Source organism: Lipophrys pholis, assembly GCF_963383615.2.
Source record: "Lipophrys pholis genome assembly, chromosome: 21".
NCBI classification, from domain to species: domain Eukaryota; kingdom Metazoa; phylum Chordata; class Actinopteri; order Blenniiformes; family Blenniidae; genus Lipophrys; species Lipophrys pholis.
In genome coordinates this window covers 9,214,058-9,241,048 of record NC_137649.1, presented here as the reverse complement: position 1 = coordinate 9,241,048, position 26,991 = coordinate 9,214,058, and the positions used below count along the sequence as shown (strand labels likewise).

Sequence of the window (26,991 nt, the reverse complement as noted above, 5' to 3'; positions counted from 1 at the left end):
ATGACTCTAAAACATAAGAATACGGTGGCAGTAGGCTGGGAAAATGAGGCAAAGTCATTCTTGTTCACAGGCAGCAGAGAGAGAGACGGAGGGAATCAAGTGAGAGGCTCAACCAGTGAATGACTTTAGATTTGAATTCTTCCATTAACAACACATTGTGCGATTGTTGCTCCCAAGAAAAGCTCACATTCCATCAAGACTGTAAAAGCCCAGGTATTGACTCATTCGGGTATGATGAGAATGGGACCAGAACGTGCAGGACAGCTGCACAATAGTGCCGTAAATTAATACACTTTGGACGAGTCGCATGTGGTGGTTCTATTAAACATATTTAGTAGTGAAGGTCTTAGGTGTCAAATGTTCATACAGCTTCGCCAACATTTTCAACGCCTTCCTCAGACATTGTGTCAGGCACAAGTGGAGGAATTATGTTCTTATTGAACGATGACCTTACATCTTGACACTTTGAAACCGGTGGTCTCAACTGTCATTTGTAAAGTGCAGTGTCATCGCGTTTAAAACACAAATTTCCTCCTGAAACATAACGTGCATGTTGATGATTTGAAGCTGCCGAGTTCACAGTTCTCTTACTGCATCTTGTACCAGACAGCTCAAGTGATGGCATTTCATAATGGAAAGTACCTCTAATGAGTATGATTTTCTTTCTTTTTTTGCATTAAAATGCACCTTTTTACCCGAGTTGCCTTGAAATGTGTGTAGAAAGTTAATTAAAGCAGCAGTTTCTATGTGCCGAGAAATACAGTGTATTCACCGATAAGACACTTGAACATGTTCTCCTGCATTTATGACTGGATAGCTTATTGCCAAACCCTGAGGCAGCTGCACAGCTATGAGATTACGATAAAATCCCTGAAGGTTTGAACTGTGCACAGTAACTGGGCAGACATGCTATATTAGTCACTCTCTCATAGATGGTAGAATACCTGCACTATTTGGATGTTTTGTTTATTTTTCACCGGACTGGCTCAGTGATCTAGGAACCTATTAAACTACTGTAGATGTGGGTGGTATAATGGTCCAGATGTTCTCGCATGAGCACAGGATGCAACATCTGCGCACTTCCTCTGCTTATTACAGGTCGTCTCGACCTACTGTCCTTGTTGCAAATCCAATGCAAGGGTCTCGGTTTTTGAGTCAATTAAAACAATTTTTAGTTTTGATGTAAACTTGGGGAAAAAAAAAAAAGTGTAATATTGTTAAGATTAAGAAAAAAGTAGAAATTCTTCTGCAGGTCCTCTTTGCTTCTGTGTCCATCCCTCTCAACCTGTGCTTCACACTCTTTCCTGAATCCCGATCTAACTCCGTGCAGCTGGAAATACCTTATCTTGTGTGCCCCAAGAGCCTTTTAAGAGTCCTCTCTGAAACCCCTTCTCCCTTCTTTAATTCCCCACAGGTAAGAACTTCTCTCTCTTCTCCTCTCCTTCACCAGCTCTCACTCCCCCCCCCCCCACCACTAGAGCATCTGCTCACCACACAGCAGCCTGCAGCCCTCTCTTGTATTCCCATCCCACACACTCCTCACCCCCGTCTGGTTTGCTCTGGGCAAATGAACTACCCACTCCCAGCGTGTTACTAACAACCCTCCAGTACACACCCGCATCCCAGATGTACTTGAAGAGTGAAAGCCACAGAGTCCTTGAAAAGCTTTTGTTCACCGATACTGGAAATGGGAGGAAGATTGTCGTATTTTCTCACAAAGAGAGCACGTTTTAACAACAATCACTACCAAAGCTGTGCATGTTCACCAGCTTTCAGTCACTGAAACGCGCGAGTCAATTGGAGAAATTGTAAGGTTTGATATAAAACGGCAAAGAAGCTCATTCACTTTGGGATTCAGCTTATGGGGTTTATCCATCCCTCTTTTACAGTATACCTCAGAGTCTTCTATACCTCAGGGTCCTCTAGTTCCAGCTAACCAAAGCCTGATCTATGGTCAAAAAACGTGCCAAAGTGACACAGACTGCAAGGGCTATGATTAGACTGCTCTGTTCCGTATACACACACCAAATAAAACGCAGTTTGTTTGGAAACAGTTCTATTTCTATTTCTAGCAAATCACATTTAAATCAAATTGCAAATGCTTTAATCACATGTCATGGTGGTAAATTACTCAGCAGCACACACTGTACTGCCTCGACGCAGAACTTCGAAATGTCAACAACAGCGTGGAGACATTTGCGTCTCATCGACAGAGAGGCACGACTCGGGTCACGACTCACCGCTGGACTGTCTCCAGTCGTCCGTCATGGGGCAAACACAGAGGGGCAGAATACCAAAACATTCACAGCTAGGGGCAGTTAAGGGTCATCAGCTAACCACACATGCATGTCTTTGGACTGTGGGAGGAAATAGTACCCTTGGATGAATGGGGAGAACATGCAAATGCAACACAGAAAGCCCCCCAACCCAGACTCCAACTTATTATTAACTAATTATCACTATGAGGTGGTTTTGCACTCCACTTGTAGTCTTGACTTGTGCCTTTTAGCCAGAAGTTTAAACGCTCAACTGCCAGCAGCAAAACACATGAGCACGAATGGTTTTTCTAGATAACAGCAGATTTATCTTTTTGGCCTGAATTTAGATTTTGGTTTTTAGTTTATTGATGATCTTTTCATTTTTACGTGACGACTTTCTGTTCTTACAAAAATAAATGGCAAAGCGTAAAAGCCAAATGCACAAAGTGACACTGTGTCAACCTTTGCACGCAACATCCTGCAAAGAATATTAATTATAATAATTATTATTATTATTTAGATTTTTAAATGTGTATTGATTTATTACATATAAAGCCTTGGATAGTTACTGTGTGTGTTTGTGCGGCACAAACTACCAGATCAGCAGCAGTAATGTATGTATTGTGTGGTGGGAGTGTGTTATTGGCAGCGGCCGGGTGGTCGGGGCCCTCTGCGGGGTGGGGGGGTGGTGGGGGGGACATAGCTGTTTTTTCTGCTGAGTCTGTCATTTGAAACATGAACACCGACGGTACGTGCCTGGAGTGAGTAGGTCTGTACACACCCGGAGAGACTGACACACACCAGAATATCGTATATAACATAAATCTATAACTGCTCTGTCACGCACGCTCGTAAACACACAAGTGCTTACACAGCCACACTCTCTCTGCTCGTACCGCTCCATTCAGATGAAGGATGGCGACCCGGCGCAGGCAAGCAGGCCGCTGAAATTAGCCACATTTGTAACAGCTGTGACACGCACATGCGCAATATAACACTTTCTTTTCCTTCTTCACACACAGTCAACCTCCATCCCTTGTTTACTTTTCTCTTTAACAAAGACCTGATTCATGTTGTACATGTGGCCAACTCACGTATGTGGCCTTGTACTTTATGTTTGGTGAACGCACGTCTTCGGCGCAGCTTCTCGTTGTACCATCGCTACAACATAAATACCACAGCGATGATATTGCACAAACCTGAGGGTGTCTTCATTTTTATGTTTGCACCATTTCTGAAAATGTGCTTGCTCGAGCAAGACGCTGGGACTGCAAACCTTTTAGGAAGTCAGAGGTTTATTTCGGCAGAGTGGAACTAATCTTCTAAATTATATGGTGAAATGCTTCGGGATTTTAGTGGCTCAGCACTGTTTTGAAAAATGGCAGAAGACCACAAGTTAAAATATTTGACTGTGCGGGAGATGGCGTTTCAGCAGACATTTATAAACGTGTCAGAGGAGGTCTTCAGTGCGCGTCTTCATGTGTGTTTTAGTGCGGAGGCTTCCCCTTAGCCAAAGCCTCATCAAGGGTAATGGGCCATGATGAATCAGAGCCTAATCGATGTGCATTAGCATTTGGATTTATCACCATTCTGGCTCTCTGTGGGCGCAGCAGTGGATGCAGAGGATCAACATCATTTAGCCACACCAGGGAGGATTTTGTCCACAACTCACACCATGTTGAATCAGCAGCCTGTCAGCCAGCATGCTTCATTTGAACACAGGCGCGCGCGCGCGCGCGCACACACACACACACACACACGCACGCACACACGCACGCACGCACGCACGCGCGCACATACGATTATTGAATTAGTGGGGTAGGCCCCTCCTGAAGGATCTATGTGACACAAGAGAAATCGATTGGTATTGGTTTTAATGGAGACTGCCGGTGTTGCAGGTTGGAAATTGTGTTTCAGAGCACTTTTCTTTACCTTGCCTAGAAATATTACCGGGAGGAAACGATACCCCGCCACATACACACAAATGCACACTCCCAACAACCTGTATTGTATTTCTGCTGTGAGATGTAGTATTGCAGTAGATGTTTGACTCCTCAGAGGCTGAACGCTGACATGAAGGGATGCTCTTTGAGTTTGTTCGTTGTTTTATCTGACCTATCGTGTAACCGCGATGTTAATGGTGTACCTTGGATTCAGATTTGAACTATTCTGCACATATTCAATGTTAAAAAAAACCCAGAAATTATAGACTTCAGATTACAAACAATAACAAATGCCTGACTGTGTTGCCAATGCCTGGAGAGAAAAAAAAGCTTTTCCTCAGTAGCAATGAGCTCTCCTATTGTTGTAGAAATAATTAAAACACAGCAGTGAACCACGCTGTCACACAGGGTCCCTCACTATGATAAACACAATAAATCCCAAACACAGAGGCCTGCTACTATAGTAATCCACCAAAGCACCTCCTGCGTGTAGACCTACAGCAGACAATAGTTCACTTGTATGTACCCAAACAGAAGTGCATGGAGTTTATTTATGAGTCATTTTGTGACCTCAGTTCTTTTTATTACTGCACAATTACTACATAGAAATTCTAGAAGTGTGTGCATGCATACCAGTGTGTGAGTGTGTGTTTTGAAGCTGTTGTTGTTTAGTTTGATTAGATCATCAGATTAAAAAAGTATTTATCTGTGTATCTACGCAGTATTACGGAAAAAGAGAAAATCACAGACTGATTCAGGTTTTTTTCCCATTAATATTTGCCTCAAAGATATAAATAATGTGTTTTCTATGTTTTCTATTTTAGGATTTAATTTAACTTGAGGCTTAGGTGTTGTCTCTCTTTTGATGCCTACTGTCTTATCATTTTGAGTTGACGAGTGGATGTGTAGGTGTGCGTGTGTCTGTGTTTGTTTTGCATGTCACTCTTGACTGGATGTTGTTGCTGTAGGTGTGAAAGTCTTTCCCACATCCAGAAACACACCTTTGTAGTCTGTCCTTTCCATTCCAGTGTGATCTTTCCCTTTCTACCTCAGTCTTCTGTCTGTTTGGGATGATGCTGTTCTTACCCACGTGTGTGCGTGTGTGTGTTTGTTTCTACGTCCTCACCTGCATTGTGACGTCCCCCGAGCTGTGCACGTTGTCATTTTGTGTTTTAACAGCACTTTTTCTTTTCCCCTCTTTCCCCTTTGTCCCACTCGCTCTCGCCGCCCACTCTGCTGTTGTCCCCGTTGACTGTGTGCAGCAGTGTTGTGCTCAATCCTGTGCCGTGTTGATTTTTTTGAACCCCCTCCCCTCACCCCCGGTGCTTCTCTTGTGGTTTTTGTTTTTGTTCTTGTAGTTGCAGGACCCCCGCATGTATGATCAGGTCTATAGGTACTTAGACCTTCCAGGGCAGGTATGTGAAAATAAGGTGACTATTTTCAAACACTGTATGTGATTTCTGCTCCTGCAGCCGTGCGGCTCTGTTTCTTTTACCTCTGTGTGTTACTAGTCAGTCATGCTGAAGTCTGGGAGCTCGAGAGTGCTGATGACTGACCCGAGATCGCATCTCTTTCAATATATCTTTATCTTTTATTAAAATTCCTCACCTATATATTAATTCCAGCTGGTCAGTTAATGAGCACTCTCTGCTCCCAAGCTTGTCTTTGTAAAAGAATCTGTGAGATTTCTTTATTACGAGGGCTAACTCAACACAATTTGTACGTAGGTACGAGTCCACAACACTGAGGTAAAGATGAGGGGGTGGGGGGACGACATGTTATTACTGCAAGGGCTGCTTTGATATATGGACGTTTATGTGGCATGTGTAAAGTTAAATCACGAGTGTGGAGCAGCATTCAGTTTCAGAAAAGGCTGTAAATGTCAGAAGGGCAGATTAGATCCATGATTACACTTTGGATTTATGTGTGTGGTCGTGTGTTTGTTCGTACGTGTGCATGTGTGTGAGAGAGAAAGATAGCAAGACAGAACGTAAAGAAAAATGCTTGTTGCTTTCCTCACATTTCTCCTTGTATTAAGAAATCTGACTGCATATCTCAACTGTGCCTGTTGCTGTAGAGGACAACAGGCTACGACTAAATTCTTATATCCTCTCCCTCTTGCCTCCTTTTCTGTCATCATCCTTAAATTTTCTCCTGTGGGTTCATCCTTGATGCTCACCATATTCCGCCTCTCTCTCTGTTATTGCTCTTCCCCTCAACCATTCCTCCCTGCATCGTCTCTGTCGTCGCCTCCTCATCACAAAGCTGAAGGCGATAGACCGTCCGCCCGAATCGGAGAAGGTGCCGCGGATGCCCCACGATCGTAAGAAGGAGTGGCAGAAGCTGGCGCTGGGGGCGGAGCTTGCTCAGGACATACCTGAAGACAAACACCGAGAGGCCAACGGATCCGCGGGCTATCACGACAACAGGTGTGTGCTGGCTTGTACTTCAATTTGCTAAAATAACAGCAGGCTTCAAAATGCTGATTGAAGGAGCACTGATTTGTCAGCAGGATGTAATCATGTAAATCTATTAAAGAAATTAAAAATAATTTTTTTTAAAAAAATAAAGTAGTCCCAGTCCGCAGAGATGGGCTCTGTGTAATTTACACTTCACGGGCACTGAGGAAATGCAGCCACAACAGTGATGATTAAGGTCCCTCACAGTTGTGATTGCATTTATTGTGCCTCAGAGTCGCCGTGCCACTCATGTTCACTAATTTTCCTGTCAGTCTAAGTGACTAATAAGAAAAAAATTTCATGCAAATGTTTTTTTTTTTTTTTCTTCGATTTGTCAAGTCTTTGAATAGCTGACTTACAATCTTTCCCACAGAGAAGAGAATGGATTTCGTGTAAAAAAAAAAAAAAAAAAAAAAAAAAAAAGGTCCTGCGATTCCAGCTTATGAATATATTTTTATTCATGTTCTGGACAAATCGCCACAGTATGTATGATCGGCTGATTGATCTGACGTCATTAGTACTGATTCTCTCCGGTTCTTTACAAAGTGAAGTAGCTGTGATTTCTCACATTACATGCGAGAATATTTTCAGCCTCGGTGACAAAGTGGTGTGTGATACAGCTCCAAAATGCCTTTCTTTCTGTCAGTGTTAAAACATCGCACTCACGGAGTGATAGAAACTGTCATCGCTGACGATTTTGTTACAGTTTAATCTTCAGCAAGTTTGGAAGCTTATTAGAATGGGCGCTTCCTTAAGCCCCCTAATCTCCTGCTCTTCTGAATGATTACACTGATTCTGTGGTTTTTTAAAAATAATCATTGGAGTGATTTGCCTATTTCACATAAAAGGTTTTTCAAATATATTCTATTTTGAGTAGTTGTGTACATCTGCTCTTTATAGTGACTTAAAGATAAAGAGCTGACTGATTAGTTTTTTGGAGACTTGATGCTGTTCGTCGGAGGTGTCAAACATATAACTCAGTTCCCGAGACCGGCGCAAATCTGGCAAACATTGACTGGATTTCGGGATAAAAACCAACCATTGTGACTAATTTATTTACTGGGGATTGCAGAGTAGAACCTTTGCGTCAACACTCATCTGTGAAAAGTTTTGACTGTATTTTGCATCAAGATTCAATGATTAAAAAATGATCTTTTTAAAGTTAAAATGTTACGGTTTTGTAAAAAGATATTAAATTAAATGTCAACTTTTTCTTAATGTATGCATACACCCTTTCCCTAAAACAAATGAAAAGAAAATGTAAAGGTTATTATGGTGTCTTATTATTGGCCCAGTCAACTCAGAATCACCAAAAGCCACAAAAGCTTTTCCACTTCTGGGGGGGCGTGTTCACATTCCACTTCTTTATAATAATTTCTGGTGTGTTTGCTGTGTAAGTGTCTGTTTGTGGAGGGAAAGATTCACATGCTGGTGTGCACCAAACACACAGGTCTTAGTTTGTCTGCCAGCTTAGGTTGTTTGATTGAAGTTGGATAGAAGTCTGAACGCACCAAAGAGGAGTAAACAGGCCAAACACAAGAAACGTCAGACTTTAGAATCACCATATCTGTGTAGTTTACCAAAGGAGCTGTTTTTACTGCTTTATACATGTCGTGGGCTATCGATCCGTTCAGCTCCACCAAAAGACATGCATCTTTCACTAGATTTGTGTACGCGGTTGCCCAATGCGATGTGTTAATTGCAGTAAAGTAGGATTTCCTCAGTGTGACAGAATAGATGCATTAAATATGTTTTCTTGAGAAAGGAACATACTTTCACAGTTTTATGTGACGTTCACCTGACATTTTTCATATTTTGAAGGAAAAACGAGATAATTTGCAGAAGCAAAAGGGGGCAAAGGACAATCACAAATATCAACGTGTATTTTCTGACTGGTATTAATGCATTTTTCTTAGTTAAATGTGGAAATTACCAAATATTTTTGACTTGCCCTAGAGAAGGTTAATATTGTGACCCAGATTGTTACGAGTGTAAATTCCTTGATTGTGAACGATCTAATGAAAATATGGCCTGAGAATGGTGCATTATGTTCCACATTCATCAAGCTTGACTAATCCAGGATACCAGATTTTTTTTTTTTACATTTTAAATGCAACTGGTGACCAAACCACAGCAAAAACTCAAACAGCGTCGCGTCGCCATAAAGACGGGATAAAAACCAACCTGTTGTTGTGCTCAGGGCTCCGTTGTATATGGAGCATTTGGACGGGCCCTTCTCGCTGGCGGCGCTGCCCTACAGCCAGATGAACGAGCTGCTGAACCGCACCGGGGACAGAATGTATTCCCGACCTCACGACCCTCCACCGCCACCTCCGCCCATGCACCCGCTGGGAGAGATCAAGCCACCCTCTGTGATCAGGTGGGGCACCAGGCAAGACACGGCCTCCAAAAATCGCACAAGAATTATGCGCACAGGGATAAAAATTCGATCCCAGGCCAATCTCTCTTCATCTTGTTTTTCTCCTTGTCCTCATGTACATCAATTGGTCACAGTGAATGGCATTCAATTATTTTTTTTCTGTCCGTTCCGTGTGAGAGGGAGGCAATTTCTTTCTTGCGCGGGCGAAGGGATGTAGTGGGATTGTGTAAACCAACGATGAAGTAAAACAAAAAACAGAGGGGAAGGGCAGAATCAATAGTGTGTTAAGGCCACTGAGCACATTACAGGTTGAGTCTCTGCTGCACTTTTTTGCCGCATGTGTCACTGCTTGAGGGAATGAAGAGATCATAGGGAATGATTAAGGCAACAGCAGAGAAATATCACATTGATTTTTGCAGTTGTCTATGTGTCCTCCTTCTCGGTAACATTTCTCAACCTCGGTCTCTTGTATCATTTATGTTATTTCTCTTGATTTAAGCTCTTTTGGGGGAGAGGTTACAATCATCATATTCTATATCTCATTCCCTCACTTCAGCTCTCCATTGTCGCACATAATAAAGATAATGGCACGGATATTGTTGCCAGTGCGCCAAGAGAAACTACTCCACGCTTCATTCTCCTCCCTCGTCTCCGTCTCTCGCCCGCAGAGCGATTTTCTCTGTAGGAAGAGAATTGATTGCGATCGGTCTTTGTGATGCAGTGTCCTGGTTAGTGGCTGTATCTGCCCACACTGCTTCAGCTAATAGCCGGCACTGCTACGATCCTCCTATTAATGTGCGAGTTTCAGTAAGATCCAGGCGCTCTGGGACTTCGGCACTCCCCCGCCGAACGCAGCGTCTCCTGCCCTCTAATTTGTCGAACTGTATCTCAAGCTGGAAGCTCCTCGGCACCATCGCTCCGACTCTATTCTCGAATTTGTCCGACAGCGATGCAGATTGAACAGGGTTGCCTCCCAGCAGCCGCTTCTGATGCACGGCTGCACTCTTTTAATTGAAGACAAATAATCTGATTTTGTTGAGGAAAAATAAGCCTGCGTGCCGACACGCGCTCCTTCAGTAACACTCAACACTCCAGTTGCTCCCGGTGCGAAGCTTCCCATTTTCACACGGCACATGTGAGTTTCAGACAATGGGTGCTTCCAGATTTAATCAGCTGTAGCATGCCAGTTAATTAAGATAATGTTAGCTCAATGAGTTGTTTAAACTGACTTTTCCATTTTCCCTGCCGACTGATTTTAAAACAAGGGTCCTGATTTCTTCATGATGCACGACTGAAAGGTTCGAGGTGCTTGTTGCTCTTAAGAAAGCTGCGCCTCCGACTGTGTTGCAGTGTGAAGACAATCCCTGACTGTTCCATAGAACTAAAGAGAACACTCTCTCTCCTTCAGCTCCAGCTCAGGTTTCTCCGACAGCAGACCCCAGTCTCCAGCCCGGACGGCGGGCTTCAACTCCAACACTCCTCCTCCACCGCCTCCCCCTCTCCCCCCTCCTCCTCCCCCGCTGCCCTCGTCAGGGCTGCGAGGCACTCCCCCTCCCCCTATCCCCCCTCTGCCAGTCCAGCAGCACCCCCCGGCTATCCCGCCTCCCCCTGCTCCCCTTCAAATCGCCCCGGGGGTTCTCCACCCGGCTCCTCCGCCCGTGGCGCCGCCCCTCCACTCCTCGTCCCCGGCCCGTCTCCAGCAGGTCCTGGACAAGGGCCCGTCCATGGGCACCGGGACGCAGTCAGACGGCTCCATCCTGCCTCCACCGCCGCCGCCGCCTCCCCTGCCCCTCCCTGGAGCGCGGAGCTCGTCCCCGTGTCCATCGGGCCCACCACCCGTGCCGGCCTTCCCCTCAGCAGGAGCCATGGCCTCCCCGACCCCGCACACTGTCCACGACGTGGGGCTCAAGAGGCACCATCCAGCCAATCTACCGCCCATCAGCGACGCACGCAGCGTCCTGTTGGAAGCCATCAGAAAAGGTGAGCCGAGGTTCACGCGAAGCATTCGCAACAGTATCTGCAAGGTATTATTTTTAATGGCCATGTTCAGGGGAGGCAGTTTTATGGCCTCTACCTCCTCAGAAGGCTGTTTAATGTCACATCTGCACACTGAATGTTTCTGGCACATTAATACTCCACATTTATGGAGGTCCATAGCTCAGAAGACTATACTGAGAATAGAGATGAAGTGATTAGTCAATTGATGCATAATTGATATATCTCAGTGTTGTTTTATGTTCTTTTTGAAGCACAAATTCCCCGCATTTGCTGCATTTTCCTGCCTTACGTTAAAGTTAACCGCATACTGTTATACCTTTGACCCAAATATTAATCTGATGAGTCCTGTAAAATTGTCATTGACGGGGATTCATCTCTGTAAAGTTATACAGACATATGTAGCTCATTTTACACCCTGATCATTCAATTATAAAACACCAGCGAACCGGCTCTGAGGAATTGAGTGGTTGTTTCCCTGAACGAGACTCTGGCCTCTTGTGAATGAAGCACTCAGCCTCCACGGCTTGATTCCTTACGGACGTATCAAATGAGAAGCATTAAGTATCATCCAGCAGGACGAGAGCTGTGATATTAGATCATCAGACACTTAAAGTCTTCCTCTGTCCCCCCCCCCCCCTGCAGGCATACAGCTGCGGAAAGTGGAGGAGCAGCGAGAGCAGGAGGCTAAACACGAGCGGGTCGGAAACGACGTGGCCACCATCCTGTCGCGCCGCATCGCCGTGGAGTACTCCGACTCCGAGGACGAGTCTGAGTTTGACGAAGGGGACTGGATGGAGTGATGGCACCGAGGGTTGGGTAGAAAGAAGAGGGACAAACAAGTGGCCCACCCTCCACATCTCACTGTCAGAGAAGAGAAACCTTGTTATCGCCCTCTGTCCAGCTGTTATCTCTGTCTCGTTGTGGTTTGTGTTCAGTGGAGAGTCTCCACTTTGCCCTCATTGGTCTACTTTGATTTTTATTATTTTTTACTTTGCATTCATTATTTTCTGCACTACCACATGATCTCGTTTCTGCTGGATTTCCCCTCACGTTCACTATCGTTACACAGGAAAATAACTTTTTTTGAAGAGCCACTTGTTTTCGTTTGTTATCTGTGTGTTGATGTTGAAAAAAAAAAAAAGGTTTAATTCACAAGAAAATAGAAAAGGAAAAACAAATGCATGTTGCATCTACCTTTTAGTTCTACAACAGTTTTGCCACCTGGTGGTTAAACATGGCATTGAGTGAATGCTGCTTCCTTTATATCTTCTTTTATTTACATTTTACTTCCTAATCAGATGCAGTTTTAACAAGCCAGTGATTTCCGATACTGACCACCACATGAACAGTCTGAACAGCAGCTGGGTTTTCTTTTTCCTTCTTTTTTTTTTTTTTTTTGTTATCGGGACTGGCGTTTTCATTAACAACAAGCAAAAGATTGTGTTGCTGTGTCATGTGCTGATTTTTGTGTGGTTGCAATGAAGAAGGGGGAAGCATATGGCTGCCCTGGCTACCTGTGTGCATATCCAGCCTCTTACATCTAACCTTTACCCCAGGGAAATGTATGCCAAGAGATTGCGTTTCTCTCTATCCAGGTCCAGAGGAGTCGCTTCTGCTCACGTTGACGTCCGGTGATGTCACAGAGAAACACTAAGCCATGGATTTTGAACATGTTCAGCGTCTATCTATTTCTCACACTTATCAGCCACAGAAATGGACTCCGGAGTTAGATTTCATGCCGAAGACAAACATCTGAGTTCCCTTTCGTCTCTCAACTGAGGAGAACTGAATCCGGACCCGATGACGATGAGAATCAGACCAAGAGCAGGTACAAACTGCTTGTCAGTGAAAGGCAGCTTCTCCCTCCGATCCCCCGTCACTGTGTACCTGCCCAGTAACGAGAAGCCTTACCTCGCTCCTCAAGGCAGCAGCAACTGTTGCTCAAGAGAAGAAACCCCTGCGTGATACTGCCTTCTGACGGCGAAAAGAGAAGGATATGTTCTGCCTTGTTTTGGCTCATTTCAAAGAAAATGTCTGCCATCCTTTTCTGTTTGTCCGTTTCTTTCTTCTACTTGCCTTATTGTTCGTACGAAACCTATTGTTGAGTTCATGAATGTATTGTGCTGTTACTACTTACTTGCCTGCGCTTGTATGGATTTGCTGTTTCTATGTTTGGGGGCAGGAGGAGAAGGGACAGAGACCCTGGTTAAAAAAAAAAAAGAAAGAAAAAAACATTAAAAAAGTTCAAAACTGTATACCATGTAACTTATGTAACTGTTGACTGTAACAGTTTGCTTGAATTAATAAAAATCTAATGTTATGTTTCAGCTCTACAGGTTACGGTTTTCTTGTTGAGTTAGTTTGATGTCAAGTTTGAGCAGTTTGTTCAAACTAACTAGTGGAGGTTATCATTCACATGCAACAAAACGTCTTCATGCGCACCAACGCAACATCGATATTGACAGTGATATGAATATACAGTAGCCAAACCCTGTACTTTCAAACAACTATATGTTGACATTGTTTCACAGTACCGCTGAAGCGTCACCTCTGACGACCATTTCATTCAGATAAAATAAAAAGGCGAAAATCCAGACTTTTCTATAATTAGCACAAAATCAAATCAACTTACCTCATCGCTGTAAAGTTGCTGACCTTATCCACATCTGCAATGAAAAACCATCTGGTTAGAAGCCGTCATGAAATCAATCCACTTTCTAAGACACCTTGTCCAAACTCGGGGGTCGCAACCAATCCCAGTGGCGGCCAAGGCCTGGTACAGCCTGGACGGGTCAGCAGTCCATCACAGGGCAAACTGCACAGAGAAAAACAGCCTCGTCTGCTTAAGTTAACCTCAAGTACATGTATTGGGATTCTGCAAAGATGTAAACTCCTCACAGAAAAGATCCTGGACTCAAACCTATGATAGTCGCTCACCACTGAACCCTGTTTGTGTCTCGTAGACAAATGGTTTGGTGTTCGTGCTTTTCTCCCGTCTCATTCTCACTTTGCTGTTCCTCTCACCTCTTCGTTCCTTACTTCTCCAACGCTCCAGGAGATTCCATGTCCATTTTCTCATCACTGTTGTATTGATTGTGGGTTATTTTTATTTTTTTTTTCTTACCATTCATCCTCTAAGCTCATGGCTTCCATAAGCACTTGGGGCCTTTAAGCGTTCATGTCAGTACTGCCTGGTGTGTGCATGTCAGGAACGTGTCAGTTTCAGCCCTGCGTGGAAACAGACGACAGTATGTATTCACAGTTTGCAGCCCACTGGTGGCAGCAGGCCTATTTAAAAAAAAAAAAGTGTGAGTGTGTACGTGTCTAAGGGGAGCTGATGAAAAAGAGATTTAATTATCAGATACAGTGTTATTGTATTTGTGCTGGGAGGATTTCCAACTGGTTCACCTTGGACGGTATCGTCCGGGGTTTGTTTTTTTTCCCCCAACATTAAACTGTAGTCAACAGATCTGAAATTGCATTTGCAAATAATCATCAGCCTGTGCACACTGAAAAAAAAAAAAGTCTTACAGTTCCCTATGCAGCACAATAGTCTGTCTGTTCCAAATAACTTACTGTAAAAAAAAATAACAAAACAACCTTGTTAAAGTGTTTGTAATACATTTATTTTCCCCATGGTGAAAGTCATTTGTGTAAAAAGTCTGTTCTTATTGTCATAAACTCCGCCTGCATTTTTTTATTTTTACCGGGACAAATACATTCTGCTCAAAAACGGCCAATTACCTAAAGATGGAAGGATTCCGGTACAGCGTTTTTCAAACAGGATCATACGCCGACACATATGTGCACAGAAATACACACGTGCAGATACTGCGTTTATTTTCAAGTATCGTCAACACATTTTTCTATTCTACCAAGGCTCGTGAGAAGAGTGTGTAACCCAAACACAAGGTGATGATCACACAGAAACAGAATACAGTGTATTACATGTGAAATGTTACTGGACAAACAAAGCTGAACCTGTATTGTTAAACAATGAGAAGGCAAAGCGGGAGCGAGTCATGCTCAAATCTATAACATATGAAAACTAGAGGAGTCAAACAGTATTTGTTTTATACAGTGAAGTTAATTTCACTGCCTGCAGGATCTACATCTGAATGCTGCTGCAGCTGGAAATACGAACCATGAAGTCAAAATAAATAACATACAAAGTAAAGCATTTTTAGGGTTCTGAAGTTGTGCCAGAATTTCATTACTGTCTGAATATTCACACGCTAAAAAGAGTCCCACCAATTTCCACGAGGGTTTAAAACAAACATCCATTGATTTTTCTATTTAATACACTTGTACAGTGGAATGTGATCCGAGTCAGATATAAAGCCTTCCTTAACAAATTTATTTATTTATTTATAATTACATTGCATAAAATTGCTATTTAGAAATGGTAAATTGAAGGTATTTAAAGACTTTCAACTCCTTTATGTGCAGGGCAATTTCATAATAGATAAAATGACCTAAAACGGATGAACTTCTCACCGAATTTCTGTAAAAGAGTTCCCGCCATCCCACCATATAAAGTATGACTTTGCGTGGGTGAATCCTGAAGTTGGCAAATATGGTTCATTTGCACAATAGAGGCAACCTATCAGATGCCTTTTTTCAATATTAAACCCTCCAGCGTAGCACCGCCACCTACTGCAGCCTATGGAGCGACCATGAAATCGAAACGTTCCCATTTCTGACTCTATCAACCAAATGTGCAGACTTGTCAGCCTTTTAAACGTAGAAATACTGACAAAGCGGCTCACCTTGGCTCGCACAAGTTTATCTAATAAAGTGGCTGGTGTGTGTTTATGTAGAGAATACTATCAGCAGAAGCCTTATTGAACGTTGCTACAAAAGCAATGACTTTCAATATCTGGGTGTTTTTCCTCTTCAGTGTTAAAGGCTGTGAAATTCAATGTGTTAAACATTCACTATCTAATAAACACTTTTTAATACAGTACTTACATAGAAAGATAAAGATCACTGGCGTGGATTTTTAATTTTCTTTTAATTACCACTTCTCCTTTCATCTGCCTCATCTTTTCTTTCCATCTGCCGGTGTGACAACTACTAAAAATATCTACATTGGATCCGCACGTGTGAAGGACTAAACCCTCCTATGTTTCATCACTTCACTTTCAGGGTGTTGCTTTTTCGTCTCGGCTGCTCTTTCTGAACCTGGCGGGCCCGGGTGCCAAAGCCAAGAGACTGCAGGGACTCGGTGATGAAGCGCTGCGTCGGTGAGACACACAGCATCACCAGCAGCTTTGCATCTCCACCTGGTGGACAACAACAACAGGCAAAAAGCACAATAACACCGACTTCAAGGGAAGATCTCTCTCTCTCTCTCTCTCTCTCGTTATGAGGTACACATCAGCTGGAGGAAGACAATGCAAGGCCGAGGATGCAATGGGGAGCAGGAGTCGCTGTCACTGGTGGCAGCTGTGTGTGTTTGCGCGTCTTACCAATGGCATCCTGGAGCAGATGAGTGAGTTTGCTGTTCCTGTAGGGGACGTGAGGCCTGTGCTCGGCCAAAGCGCCCAGGACGTCCGACAAAGACGAAAGACTGCGGTTTATACACGACACCTCCCAGAGAGCTGCACCCGAAATCCCAGACATACCTGGCGGATTTACAGCAGGACAGGCACATACTGGGAATTTAATGATAAACATTAGTGTGCATGAATAAGTCCAGTTTAATTATTTTTATCCCCAAGCTTGGTGCGACTAGTGCAGGGTCTTTGTGAAAGCTTAGGTCCACACCAAGCTCTACATTTAGCTCCTACTATAAAATACATTTACTAACATACCACAAAACGTTATATCCAAATTAGTGTCCAGACAATAAGAAATTAAATCAAGTTTAATGAGGTGTAACTGAATAGTTCAAAGCTGTTCAAAGGTACAGTATGTAAGATTTAAGTAATGTGTGTTCTGTACACTGGGTGGCAGTATTGAGTCAATACATCAGATTCATGTCTGCTTTCTTTACAGCCTGTGAGATCGTTTTAAAAAACTGGTGATGCAAGAGAGAAGTCCAATTAATCACATTGAAGCCATATCAACTGAAATAATTCCTCAGATATTGTGACCCTACATTTATCTTAAAGTAAAAATTGCATGAATTTTGACTCAATAAGCTTAATGTATTGCTATTCAGTCTACTCTTGACTTTGACTTAACACCTCCAAATCTAATTTATTGTTAACTGTATCTTAGAGTTTTTCCTAACTTTCTCATCCTTCATCCACAGCATCTTATTTACAGATGCCCATAAGCGACCGGATGCGACAGGATTCCTCATTTCCAGGTAAAAATCTTGCTTTAATGCAAAACACTGCGGAGGACCAGCACGCCTACAACGTGAACACATCCAAAGAAGATCCTGAGGCGGCGAGCTCCTACCGACACACTCGCTGCCTGCCAGGTCCACCAGCTGCAGCTTGGTCCTGAAGGGGGCCTGAGAGATGCTGCGCCTCGGGGAGGGGCAGGGGGAGTGGGAGGGCGACGGCGAGGCGCAGGGGGAGGAGGCGGCGCTCAGGGAGAGCTCGTCTGGCGAGTGGTGGGCAGCGGGGTTGGCACGTCGACACCGCGGACTCCACCACTGCCTGTGGGCGGCGCGCTGCATGTCCTTCTTTGCACTCTGCAGCCGGCGAGCTGAGAGAAAGGAGCGATGAAGTCAGGCGAGGCGCGACGCCGACACTTTCTGTGAGCGCGTCTACGAAAGCATCTCACCCAGGGCCAGCGCGTTGGGGCTCTTGGAGGAAACGGTGAGGGTGACGATGAGGTGAGAGCGCGACGAGTCGGTGTGAATGAGGGTGGGACAGTGAACCCGGCGCTTCTGGACACGGCCGATGATCTGCATCACCTCCGAGACCGTCCCCACAGGCCTGCGAAACAAACCCAGGAAGCGCCTTAAAACAACACACTAGTACTTCATTTCTTGGAGCGTAAAACTTTTCAGGTTTGCAATGAATGCAGAGAGAATGCGCGTGTAAAAAGCTAATGCTCAGTGAAGAATCAGTGTGGAGATCAATCAGAAAATTCTTGTGGCCTATGTTCTCGTGGCAGAGCTTTCCCCTTCTATTGTTTTTAAAAGTGTAAGGAGACAACACCAGAATTTCTTTCTTAAAAAGATTTGTGTTTTTTGTTTTGTTTTTTCCCTATCATAATAAAAACCTTTTCTTTTCATTGAAAGACATGATTAGGATTCTGTGCCTGCTTGGAAACGGTTCGCCATTTAAAATCCAAGCAAAACAAGAGGTTGTTTGTTGGCTGATGTTAAATTCTCTTTAAAGTGTAAGCCTCCGACTGGCTGAAACATTAAAGCTGTAGCTGCAGCCTTCACGTTGAAAAAGAAAATCATTCAAGGCTCATTGATCATTTTAGTCTCATTTTGAGGCAAACTGGGGTCCAAAGAATGCTGCAGAAAACACCAAATGTAGTCTTGTTTCCTATTTACACATGCAGTTGCTACAATTGTTGAAGTCAGACGGGTCCTGATTGGAATTTGCATGTCCTCCCTGTGGAGGCCTGACAGTGTGGAGGCAACAGAGACAGAAGATGGTTCGATTCCCAAAATGAAAGTGCTCGAAATCTCCCACTCTTGAAGCCAGAAAGCGCGGAAAGCCGCCCGGGTTCCGTTAGGACTCACTCGGATGCGAGAGCGGTGACCTGGCTGGTACCGGAGGACGTGGTGACGACGTCCCGACGCTGGCTGACGCTGTTCCCCTGCCCGTCCGTGGCGAGCATGTCAAACACCTCGTTGTTGTACACCTCCATCACCGACACCTCCACCGTGTGGTTCTCCGCCGGCTTCTCGGCGATCAGCCTGGGGGAAACAGACGGAACCATCAAGAAGCGATGAGCAAATAACTGGACTGTAGATCAGCCTCTTTTTTTTTTTTTTTTAACTTTATTTATTCAAATTGTGATTAAACAACTGAAAAGGTAGAAAGTGTTCACTGTGGTTTAAAAAGCAGATTGCAAAACACCTTTCGCGGGGTTTATTCTTGACACTGAGGACCTCTTACATAAACAAATGAATAAACAAGCTTTACTGTCTCACCGAAAGAGCTCAGCAGCGGCTTTGGGAATAATTCCCTGCTGTGCCTCCTGCTGCATCCTGGAGCTCTCCTCCAGCTGCTGCGATCCCACCATGGTGTGTGTTTTCCCACTGCCCGTTTGTCCGTATGCCATGATGCACACATTGTAGCTGCAAGGCAGGGGAGAGAGACAACACCCTGTTAATCCTGTCAACGGTACAATGAGACACACGTCACGTGTTTCATTTAATCTCGTGCTCTTCCACTCGTTATTTCGCCGCCATCGTTCCGCTGCTCCCTTCAGGTTTCTCGTCTTCCTACTGGTACACCCACTATCTCCAGGTCCTCCTTCACCCTGTCCGTGAACCGTCTCTCAGGTCTTTCTCTGCTCCTGCTTGGCAGCTCCACCTCCAACTCCATTTGTCCAATTTATTCATGATCTCTTGCTATAGTATATTTTTGGATAATTAATCATTTATTTCACCCTGCACACGATTCCCCTGCACTAATAGTCTTTTTCTTTTTTCTTTTTTTTTAAATGCACCTAGAAAAGGTACTATTCTAGAATGGTGAGGAAAAAATACAAATACATTTATATACCCAAGACCAAGGATACAAGACACTCATGCCTCTCACAAACCTCTCTGTGCAATCACACTCGCGCAATTTTTTATTATTTTATTTAATTTTATTAATTCATCTTGTTCATTTGTCATTCAGTTTTATTTCACCTAATTCTAATTATCCATTTTGGTACTATTTAAAGGCATTTTTCCTTGTATTTATACATTTCTTTTGGTCCTTTCTTGTTTTGTTTTATTCTCACTTTCCTGTGACACACTATGAATTTCACCAAATCTCCAAGCAAAGTGCTGCACAAAAAAAGTTTGACTGAGTTATTTTAATTTGCAGAATAATACATTAGACCGGATGTAGTGATGTTATATCCACTCACCCATCCAGCAGGGATGTGAGAAGTGACTTCACCTCCTTAAACACAGTGTCCTGGGAATCTTCTGGACCGTGCGCTCTGAGGGAAACACAAATTCCTCTGTGAGTACTAGTTACCTCGCACGCTGCGCCCTGTTAGGTTAATTAGTTACTCACCTCTCGAACTCGAACGTCTTGTTGTGCGCGGGCATCCCCGTCTTCAGGCAGTTCACCATCACCGTGTCCTGAAGACGCAAACGAGGAGAAACTGTGACGCGGGAACACCGAGCAGGTTTGCAGCAATCGAAGGAAATCCCATCAGACACCTGTGCAACACTCACGTCACTGACTGCGTGGACGACTTCCTCCGAGGGCGCCGGACTAATAGGAAAAAATTATACATAGGTTTGACTACTACAGCACTTTGCCACTGCTGCAGTCGCCATCAAAGCTTTTCATAGTATCACACACTTTCAACACTGGTGACAAAAGTCCTGGGAGCAATCATTTGGATTCAAGGTCACTCAGAGGGAAGTTCTGTGAGCAGACTCACCCTGACCCGGATGCTGAGGACTGGACGTGGTCAAAGGGCAGAACTGGACGCACTCTGCAGTGAACCCTGATATTCCCTCTCAGCTCCTGCAGACAAGCGGAAGAGGAATGAGCAGTTTGTCCTGGTTCATCGGCATCGTTTCTGAAGAGAGTATCTGTGCTCACCACCAGTGTGTTGTGAAGCTCTTTTCTCTTCTGTCTCTCAGCGCTGCACCTCTCCCGCTCCTCCCCCAGGGAGCGCTCCAAAGCTCCAACACGACAGTGCAAATCTGGAAAGAAAAGAGTAAAGACAAATCAACATTGAAGGGCCGTCTCTCTCTTCTGTGAGGTTAAAAGGCTCCACGCAGATATTAGAAATGATGGTGAATTTGTTTGTCACATCTAATAAAAAGCCAGTCCAGTCCATAATGTTCAGTTTAACAAAGTGCAATAAAAGAAGGGAAAAAAAAAGCCACAGGTGTCAGTTCTCTGGTGTAAAGCTCTGAATTCAGTATATATCTGAATGCACAGTATATATACATGGATTAAACAGTCATTTCACACTCATAGCACTAACTGAAGCAGTTCAGAATACCCATTTAAATGTTAATACAACCAAATTCCTCGCTTATAAATACTTCATGATTTTGTTGCGGTTGAGACTCTTGCACTTGGCTCATGTATTTTACTGTATTTGTTCATTTGGTATACTCTCAGAAGAAGAATACAGTACATTAATCAACCATACTACACAGCTCGATAAGCTTTAAAATATGTGAAAAACACATAAAGAAACATTATAAACCCTTCTTTCCACCGTAAGACATCAGCATTACGTGGCCTGTGGGCTCAGTCTCATTAGAGCCAGAGCATGTGACCAGATCGCCGTGCAGCAGTCTGGGAGGCGGTGACCAGCTGACTGGCGGGCTGGACAACACACAGAGCAGCACAATCAACCTTGGGTAACCTCGAGGGGGCGGGGCCGGCCGGGCCGACAGAGTGGGAGGCGGTGGACGGTGTGAGAGGATTACCTGACCCAGCAGCACACCTCCGAGTGAGATGCAGGCAGCAAATAACCTGTAAGCCACTTCAGATTTATAGACACACGGAGAAGGAGTGAGCGAGAGCGTGAGAAAAGTTTAATTGAAGCGAGGGGCAGAAAATCCAACTTTAGAAAGGCTCTTTTAAAACCGCGAGCAGACAGAGAGGTATGAAAACGCCTCAGCTTCACATTAACCTTTCACAAATGGCTGCTTGGTCAAAAGTCTGACATTTCTCAATGTGAGCGGTAAAAGGATGAAATATGGTTTTATGAGCTGTCTGACAATGTAAATTATGGATTTTTAATGGACAACACACCACTGGCTCAGTTATCACTATTCTAAAGGTTAATCTTAAATGATTCTGTGGGTCGAGAGGGAATGAAAAGGGAAAGGCGGACTGCATATGTAAGGACGAATCGTCTGATCTTCTGCAATACCACAGCCCTGATTCGTTATGGAGCCTCTATTGGTTTCTTGTTTCTTCAGTTCAGTGTACACAGGAAGAATCCAATTCTGGATTTCATGGCTGTCCAACAACAACCAAGACTTTGCAAACCTCCACGAGGAACGCGATCCCCTGAGATACTCACTGTTTGCCTCTTCTCTACAGGGGCCGTTGAAGCAGGAGCTGGCCTGCTGTACTTTCTCCAGTAGCTGCTTGCTCTGTTCCTCAAGCTCAGTGGCAAAGCTCACGTAGATCGCAAACACCTCGCTGAGGTCCCGCTTCACGACCTGCCGCACGCAGAGAATCAAAGACGGGTGTGTGTGAGGTGTGAGTCGGGTGTTTCAGGACCAACTGAAAACTCCACACGTCTGAAGACATCCGCACCTGGACTTCAGAAAGGAGCTTGACGAGCGCTGCCCGGGTCATCTTCTGCGTATTTCTCCGGAGCTGAAGCTGGTCAGCAGCCCTGGTCTCCTCTTCGTGGTCATGGCGCAGCTTACCCAAACACTGAGGATGAAAGTGTGACACAAATGTTTGAGCATCTGTTGCCGTAAAAATCTGATAAATCCAACAACGATCCTTTACTAGCCCACAAAGCATCAACTATCTGTTAAACATTTAAAAAAAATTTAAATAAAGAATCACAATCCTGTGCACATCCATGTCATCCTGTAAGTCTTCAAGCTTCATATAACACACAAAGTCCAGTGTAGAAAGTAACAGTCAAGAACTCTGCGGGTTAATCCGTGAAGTAATGACTGGCAGGAATCTTCTTACCTCCGCGAGTCTTAAATGAAGAATTGCATTCTCTGTCTCCAGTTCGAGTATTCGCTCCTCTTTACTCTGCAACACAGTGAAATAAGTCCACAAAGGACATTACATGTTGCCGGAAATGGTGAAAAAAAAAAAAAGCAAAGGTTTGGAAAATGAAAAAGAAAAAGAAAAAACATGATAACAATACACACTAAACTGATCTCCTGTTTGACCTTCCCTGACCTCCAGTATTCACTCACCCTCAGCTTGTGCTCCAGCAGGTGAACCTGATGGGCAAATATCTGGTCTCGGTTTATAAAAAGAGGCATTTTTCTATAAGAAAACGAACGACTAAGAGCGAGCAGAAAGTCTGGCCTTGTCCCGTTCCCTCCCCAGCTGATCAAGTTGTGTCCTTTCAGGGCCGATAATCCCATTAGCAACGATCAGCGACAACTCTCTCAGTGCTGCTCACCTGTCTGTGTTTAGCAGGTGAGGGCTGCCGCCGGCCTCACTCTTCTCACGGAGGAGCGGGATGGATGTTTCCAGCCTGAGAGATAAAACAGGCAGAAATATGAGTTTTAAAGATTTTACAAGTCGTGTTTAAACGTCTGCATATTTAATGTACCTCTTATTGATATGTTTTGTACTTTGGGGTTCAGTTCTGTATATGAAACATTTTTTGGGGACGAGTCAGTTATTTTTACTGTAGGAAATCAACAACTTCCCAAAAAACATTACTGTAATTAGGAAGGATTGTTTAGTTTTGTACATTTGAGTATTGTTATCCAAGTATAGATTATTTAACCTGTACTTCAATACATTTTAAATTAGCTATTGAATTAGCTACTGAACATTTGCACGGTTTGTGATAAGCTTGTCATTTTATTTTAATCTGCATTTTTTATCTAGTAATTTATTGTTTTCACACATCAAATCCCTGTTTTGTGTCTACATATGTTTTCAAAATGAATGGTTTAACTTTGTTTTTCTGAGAAATGTGCCTTGGATGTTTATTTCTTAAAACGTGATTCAAATATCTGCTGTTTGTAATGCAAGTAAAAAAAAAAAAATTACAATTGCTCTTGGTATAATTAAAGGAAAATAAGAGTACTGGCGTGCTTTAATATCCAGGAGCACGTAGTTGTACTTCAGCTGTTTAACAGCAGGGGGCAGCAAAACTCTCCGACAAGAAAAACCTAAACAAAACGAAGAAGAAACTGGAAAGACATTTCCGCATTGTCACAGGTAGAGACAGCCAGACGACACTGTCCGGGTCTAAAATGGCTAAATTAAAGGACAAGAGACGAGAGAATATAAGTGTCGCCACCGAGGTACGGGGTTTTTAAAGAAGATTTTGCACATTTGATCCCTCCATCCGGAGCTTTTTGCTTCTATCCTGCACACGTCATTCATTTACTGCTCGCTGGCTGTGCCTGCATCCCGTGTCTCACCTTCCTCACCTGTTCCTCGTGTCTCTCACATGTCCTCGCGTCTCACCTGTCTGCAGATTGACCGTCTGGAGGAGCGGAAGGCGCGTTGCCAGGGGACTCTGGAGAAGGCGGAGTTCAGGAGCAGGAGAGAGGAGCTATCTGAGAAGGAGAGGTGAGGCTGCACTGGTGGGCCATCAGGTGGGAGGGACTTCCGTTTGGAGGGTCGCTGGTTCGAATCCCTCTGCTGACAGATCGACATGTGACGCCCCCGGACCCCCAGCATCAGCTCCCCACTAGAACATGTGTAGTTAAGGTTCACTTTGGTAAATGCAAAGAACTAACCTTCCAAACCCCCTCCTCTTTACTTTCTTTATCATAACCACCAATTCTTTGAATAATTCTGTATCTTCTCTTTCCTGACAGTTTGATTACCCTCATACAATTTTGTTTATGTGTGCTTGTAGTGTGTTTTCGTGTCTGTGATGCCGTCAGCAGCTGTTTCAGCAACTTTTTCATTCCGTGTGGACGTGTGTCTGTCCTTCCTTCTTCTTTCTAACTCTTTGTTGTGGACCTGGCCTCAAGTCTCTTCTAGTTCTGTTTCCTTTGTGTCTCACCTAAATGTCTTTGGTCATTTCTTTTGGTTAATTTGTCTCTCTTTTTCTTCTTCTACTCTCTTCTACACGTCTCTTGCAATGGCCGATGCACTTTTATAGTTATTCTGCTTACCACTGTAGTGGAGTTGAGTCTCTGGGGATTTTCTCTCTTGGAATGGTTGGTGTTCTTTGTGGCTCTTGCTTTGCATTCCATCATTTGTTTCATTGAGTACCTTTTTGTAGTTTATCTACATATTGTTGTGGAGTATTTTGAGTTTGATTTTGTGTTTTTACTTGGTATCCTAATTGATTTCTCTCTCCCATCTGCTTCACAGACAAGAACTGGAAGATGAAATGGCAATCATGAATGAAAGGGTGCTGAAGCTAGGTAAGGTGAGATGTGGTGGAAGTCTGAAGTATAAAGGGAGAGAGTACTGTGCCCTGAGGAACTCCGGTGTTCTTATTTTTCAAAATGATGTTCGGTCACTGCAAGCATGACTTTTAGTGAAAGAGAAAATCCTAACAGTTGTAATGCATTCTAAAGCATCTACCTATACAACTTCATATATATATATATATATATATATATATATATATATATTGCACACTAATCATTTGCATCAAGGTGCATGTTTTGTGCTCTATTTTGCAACTCTGTCCATCATTTTTCCAAGGTTTTCCAATTAATAGAAATAGATGATACATGCCAATGCGTTCATGCAACATTTTATCCTGTTTTCTCCAGATAAGGAGCTGGAAACGTTAAGAGGCGAGAACCGGAGGAACATGGTGCTGTCAGTCTCTCTGCTGATTCTCAGCGCTCTTTTCTACTACATGTTTCTTTACAGTGAGGAAGACTCATGACACCGCTGAGAATCCGCTCAAGGAGCTGCTCCTCTGGCCCAGGACGTGTGTGTAATACTTAATCCTGCCAGCAGATGGCAACATTGCAATATTGATATTGGTCCTGATTGGCGGGGGTCTTGCGCTCTGTCCTGCATCACAACTCAGTTTCAGACTTCATCATTCTGACATTTAGTTACAAGGCAGCATGGTTACATTTTGTTCTCTCGAGCTAAAACTGCAGTGACGACCTCATTTAGACGCTTTGTGGAAACTGGCAAACATCTGTAACACACGTTGCACATACACTAATGTATGTTCAGTTATAATTACAAAGAAATATTATGATAATGCATCAGCCATTTGCAGCAAGATTAAAGCTATTTTCATTTTTAATGTGAGCTGGTTTCTGCATGTGTTGTCATGACGACTATGAGAAAAACCTGTTGAATGCAACTTTTTTTATCTTCACGCAGGCCTTTGTGTACTTGCCAAAATATGCCAAAAAAAAAAAAAAAAAAACTTTTTATATACAAGGATGAAAGTGAGGTCACGCAAATTGATTTTTTGTTTTGTTTTTGCTGTTGTATGTCCAAATGAAATTGTGTTTTCTTTTACATGAGCATAATAAAGGCTTTGGAGCCATTTATGATCATATCGTTTCTTGTTTAACTTCAATAAAACCTCAAACCTCGTACAACCAGATGCATAATAGTATTTTAATTTCACTCAATACACATCACAATAGTCCAAACGTGGACAACTTGCAATTTGCAGACCCTGCTTTGTATGTTTTGCAACCTGTAAGTCAACTTTCAATCTTGAAATAATATACTTTACTGGAGTTCAGGGGAAAGTTGTTGTTTTTTTTAACTGCTTTTTATCTCATATCAACTCCAGTGTCTCAAATGACTTTAACAATGAATTGACACGATGCGTCATAAAATCCACAATGACATAGAAACAATGTTGAAAAGAAGATGAGATTTTGGTGGGGCTTTTTGTGCACAGTTCCACAGATACTGCAGATGTTACTGAACCATTTAACACGGTCATGATGTCACATGTTGCACTCGGGAGCAGGGCGATGGAAAAGTCTTCAGCCCTCTCTGTTCTAAGAATATAACTACAATCATATCCCTGCCACTGATTCTCATTTCCTCGCCTTTAATGAGTCACTTAAATACAAAAAGAGTCGGAACCACTTTACCATGTTCCCTGTTATGGACTGAAATAGATTTGTTATGCGAGATATTGGCAGTCTTTTATTTTCGGATTGTTTGTTGACTATAAAATGTACGTTACAGGAGAAAAACATATTAGAGCAGCCGTCA

At 43.6% G+C, this 26,991-nt stretch overlaps 3 protein-coding genes across 8 annotated transcripts in view; 2 read left to right on the top strand and 1 right to left on the bottom strand.

Annotated features, from left to right (window-relative positions):
- wasf1 (WASP family member 1) overlaps positions 1 to 13,370 on the top strand; it is a 64,463-nt gene extending 51,093 nt beyond the window's left edge. Inside the window, exons 6-10 of one of the 6 annotated variants that reach the window (XM_080491027.1) lie at positions 5,560 to 5,616; positions 6,467 to 6,630; positions 8,861 to 9,040; positions 10,449 to 11,020; positions 11,681 to 13,370. In XM_080491027.1, the coding sequence (XP_080347153.1) occupies positions 5,560 to 5,616; positions 6,467 to 6,630; positions 8,861 to 9,040; positions 10,449 to 11,020; positions 11,681 to 11,838 (1,131 nt within the window). In that variant the 3' untranslated portion in view covers positions 11,839 to 13,370. Of the gene's footprint in view, positions 1 to 5,559; positions 5,632 to 6,466; positions 6,631 to 8,860; positions 9,041 to 10,448; positions 11,021 to 11,680 lie in introns of all 6 variants that reach the window. The other 5 variants (XM_080491026.1, XM_080491028.1, XM_080491030.1 and 2 more) reach the window with 5 other exon arrangements.
- Positions 13,371 to 14,644: 1,274 nt separating this feature from the next.
- kif25 (kinesin family member 25) lies at positions 14,645 to 23,135 on the bottom strand. The gene is made up of 15 exons (XM_080490187.1): positions 23,052 to 23,135; positions 22,816 to 22,881; positions 22,423 to 22,545; positions 22,184 to 22,325; positions 20,737 to 20,840; positions 20,573 to 20,658; positions 20,361 to 20,400; positions 20,197 to 20,264; positions 20,045 to 20,119; positions 19,113 to 19,259; positions 18,699 to 18,875; positions 17,780 to 17,934; positions 17,450 to 17,701; positions 16,510 to 16,665; positions 14,645 to 16,323 (listed from the first exon to the last, which is right to left on the bottom strand). The coding sequence occupies exons 1-15, from the start codon at positions 23,118 to 23,120 to the stop codon at positions 16,172 to 16,174; spliced, it is 1,812 nt and encodes a 603-aa protein (XP_080346313.1). The 5' UTR covers positions 23,121 to 23,135; the 3' UTR covers positions 14,645 to 16,171.
- Positions 23,136 to 23,995: 860 nt separating this feature from the next.
- ccdc167 (coiled-coil domain containing 167) lies at positions 23,996 to 26,312 on the top strand. Its single transcript, XM_080490188.1, has 4 exons — positions 23,996 to 24,122; positions 24,299 to 24,393; positions 25,150 to 25,202; positions 25,560 to 26,312. The coding sequence occupies exons 1-4, from the start codon at positions 24,072 to 24,074 to the stop codon at positions 25,676 to 25,678; spliced, it is 318 nt and encodes a 105-aa protein (XP_080346314.1). The 5' UTR covers positions 23,996 to 24,071; the 3' UTR covers positions 25,679 to 26,312.
- Positions 26,313 to 26,991: the final 679 nt, after the last annotated feature.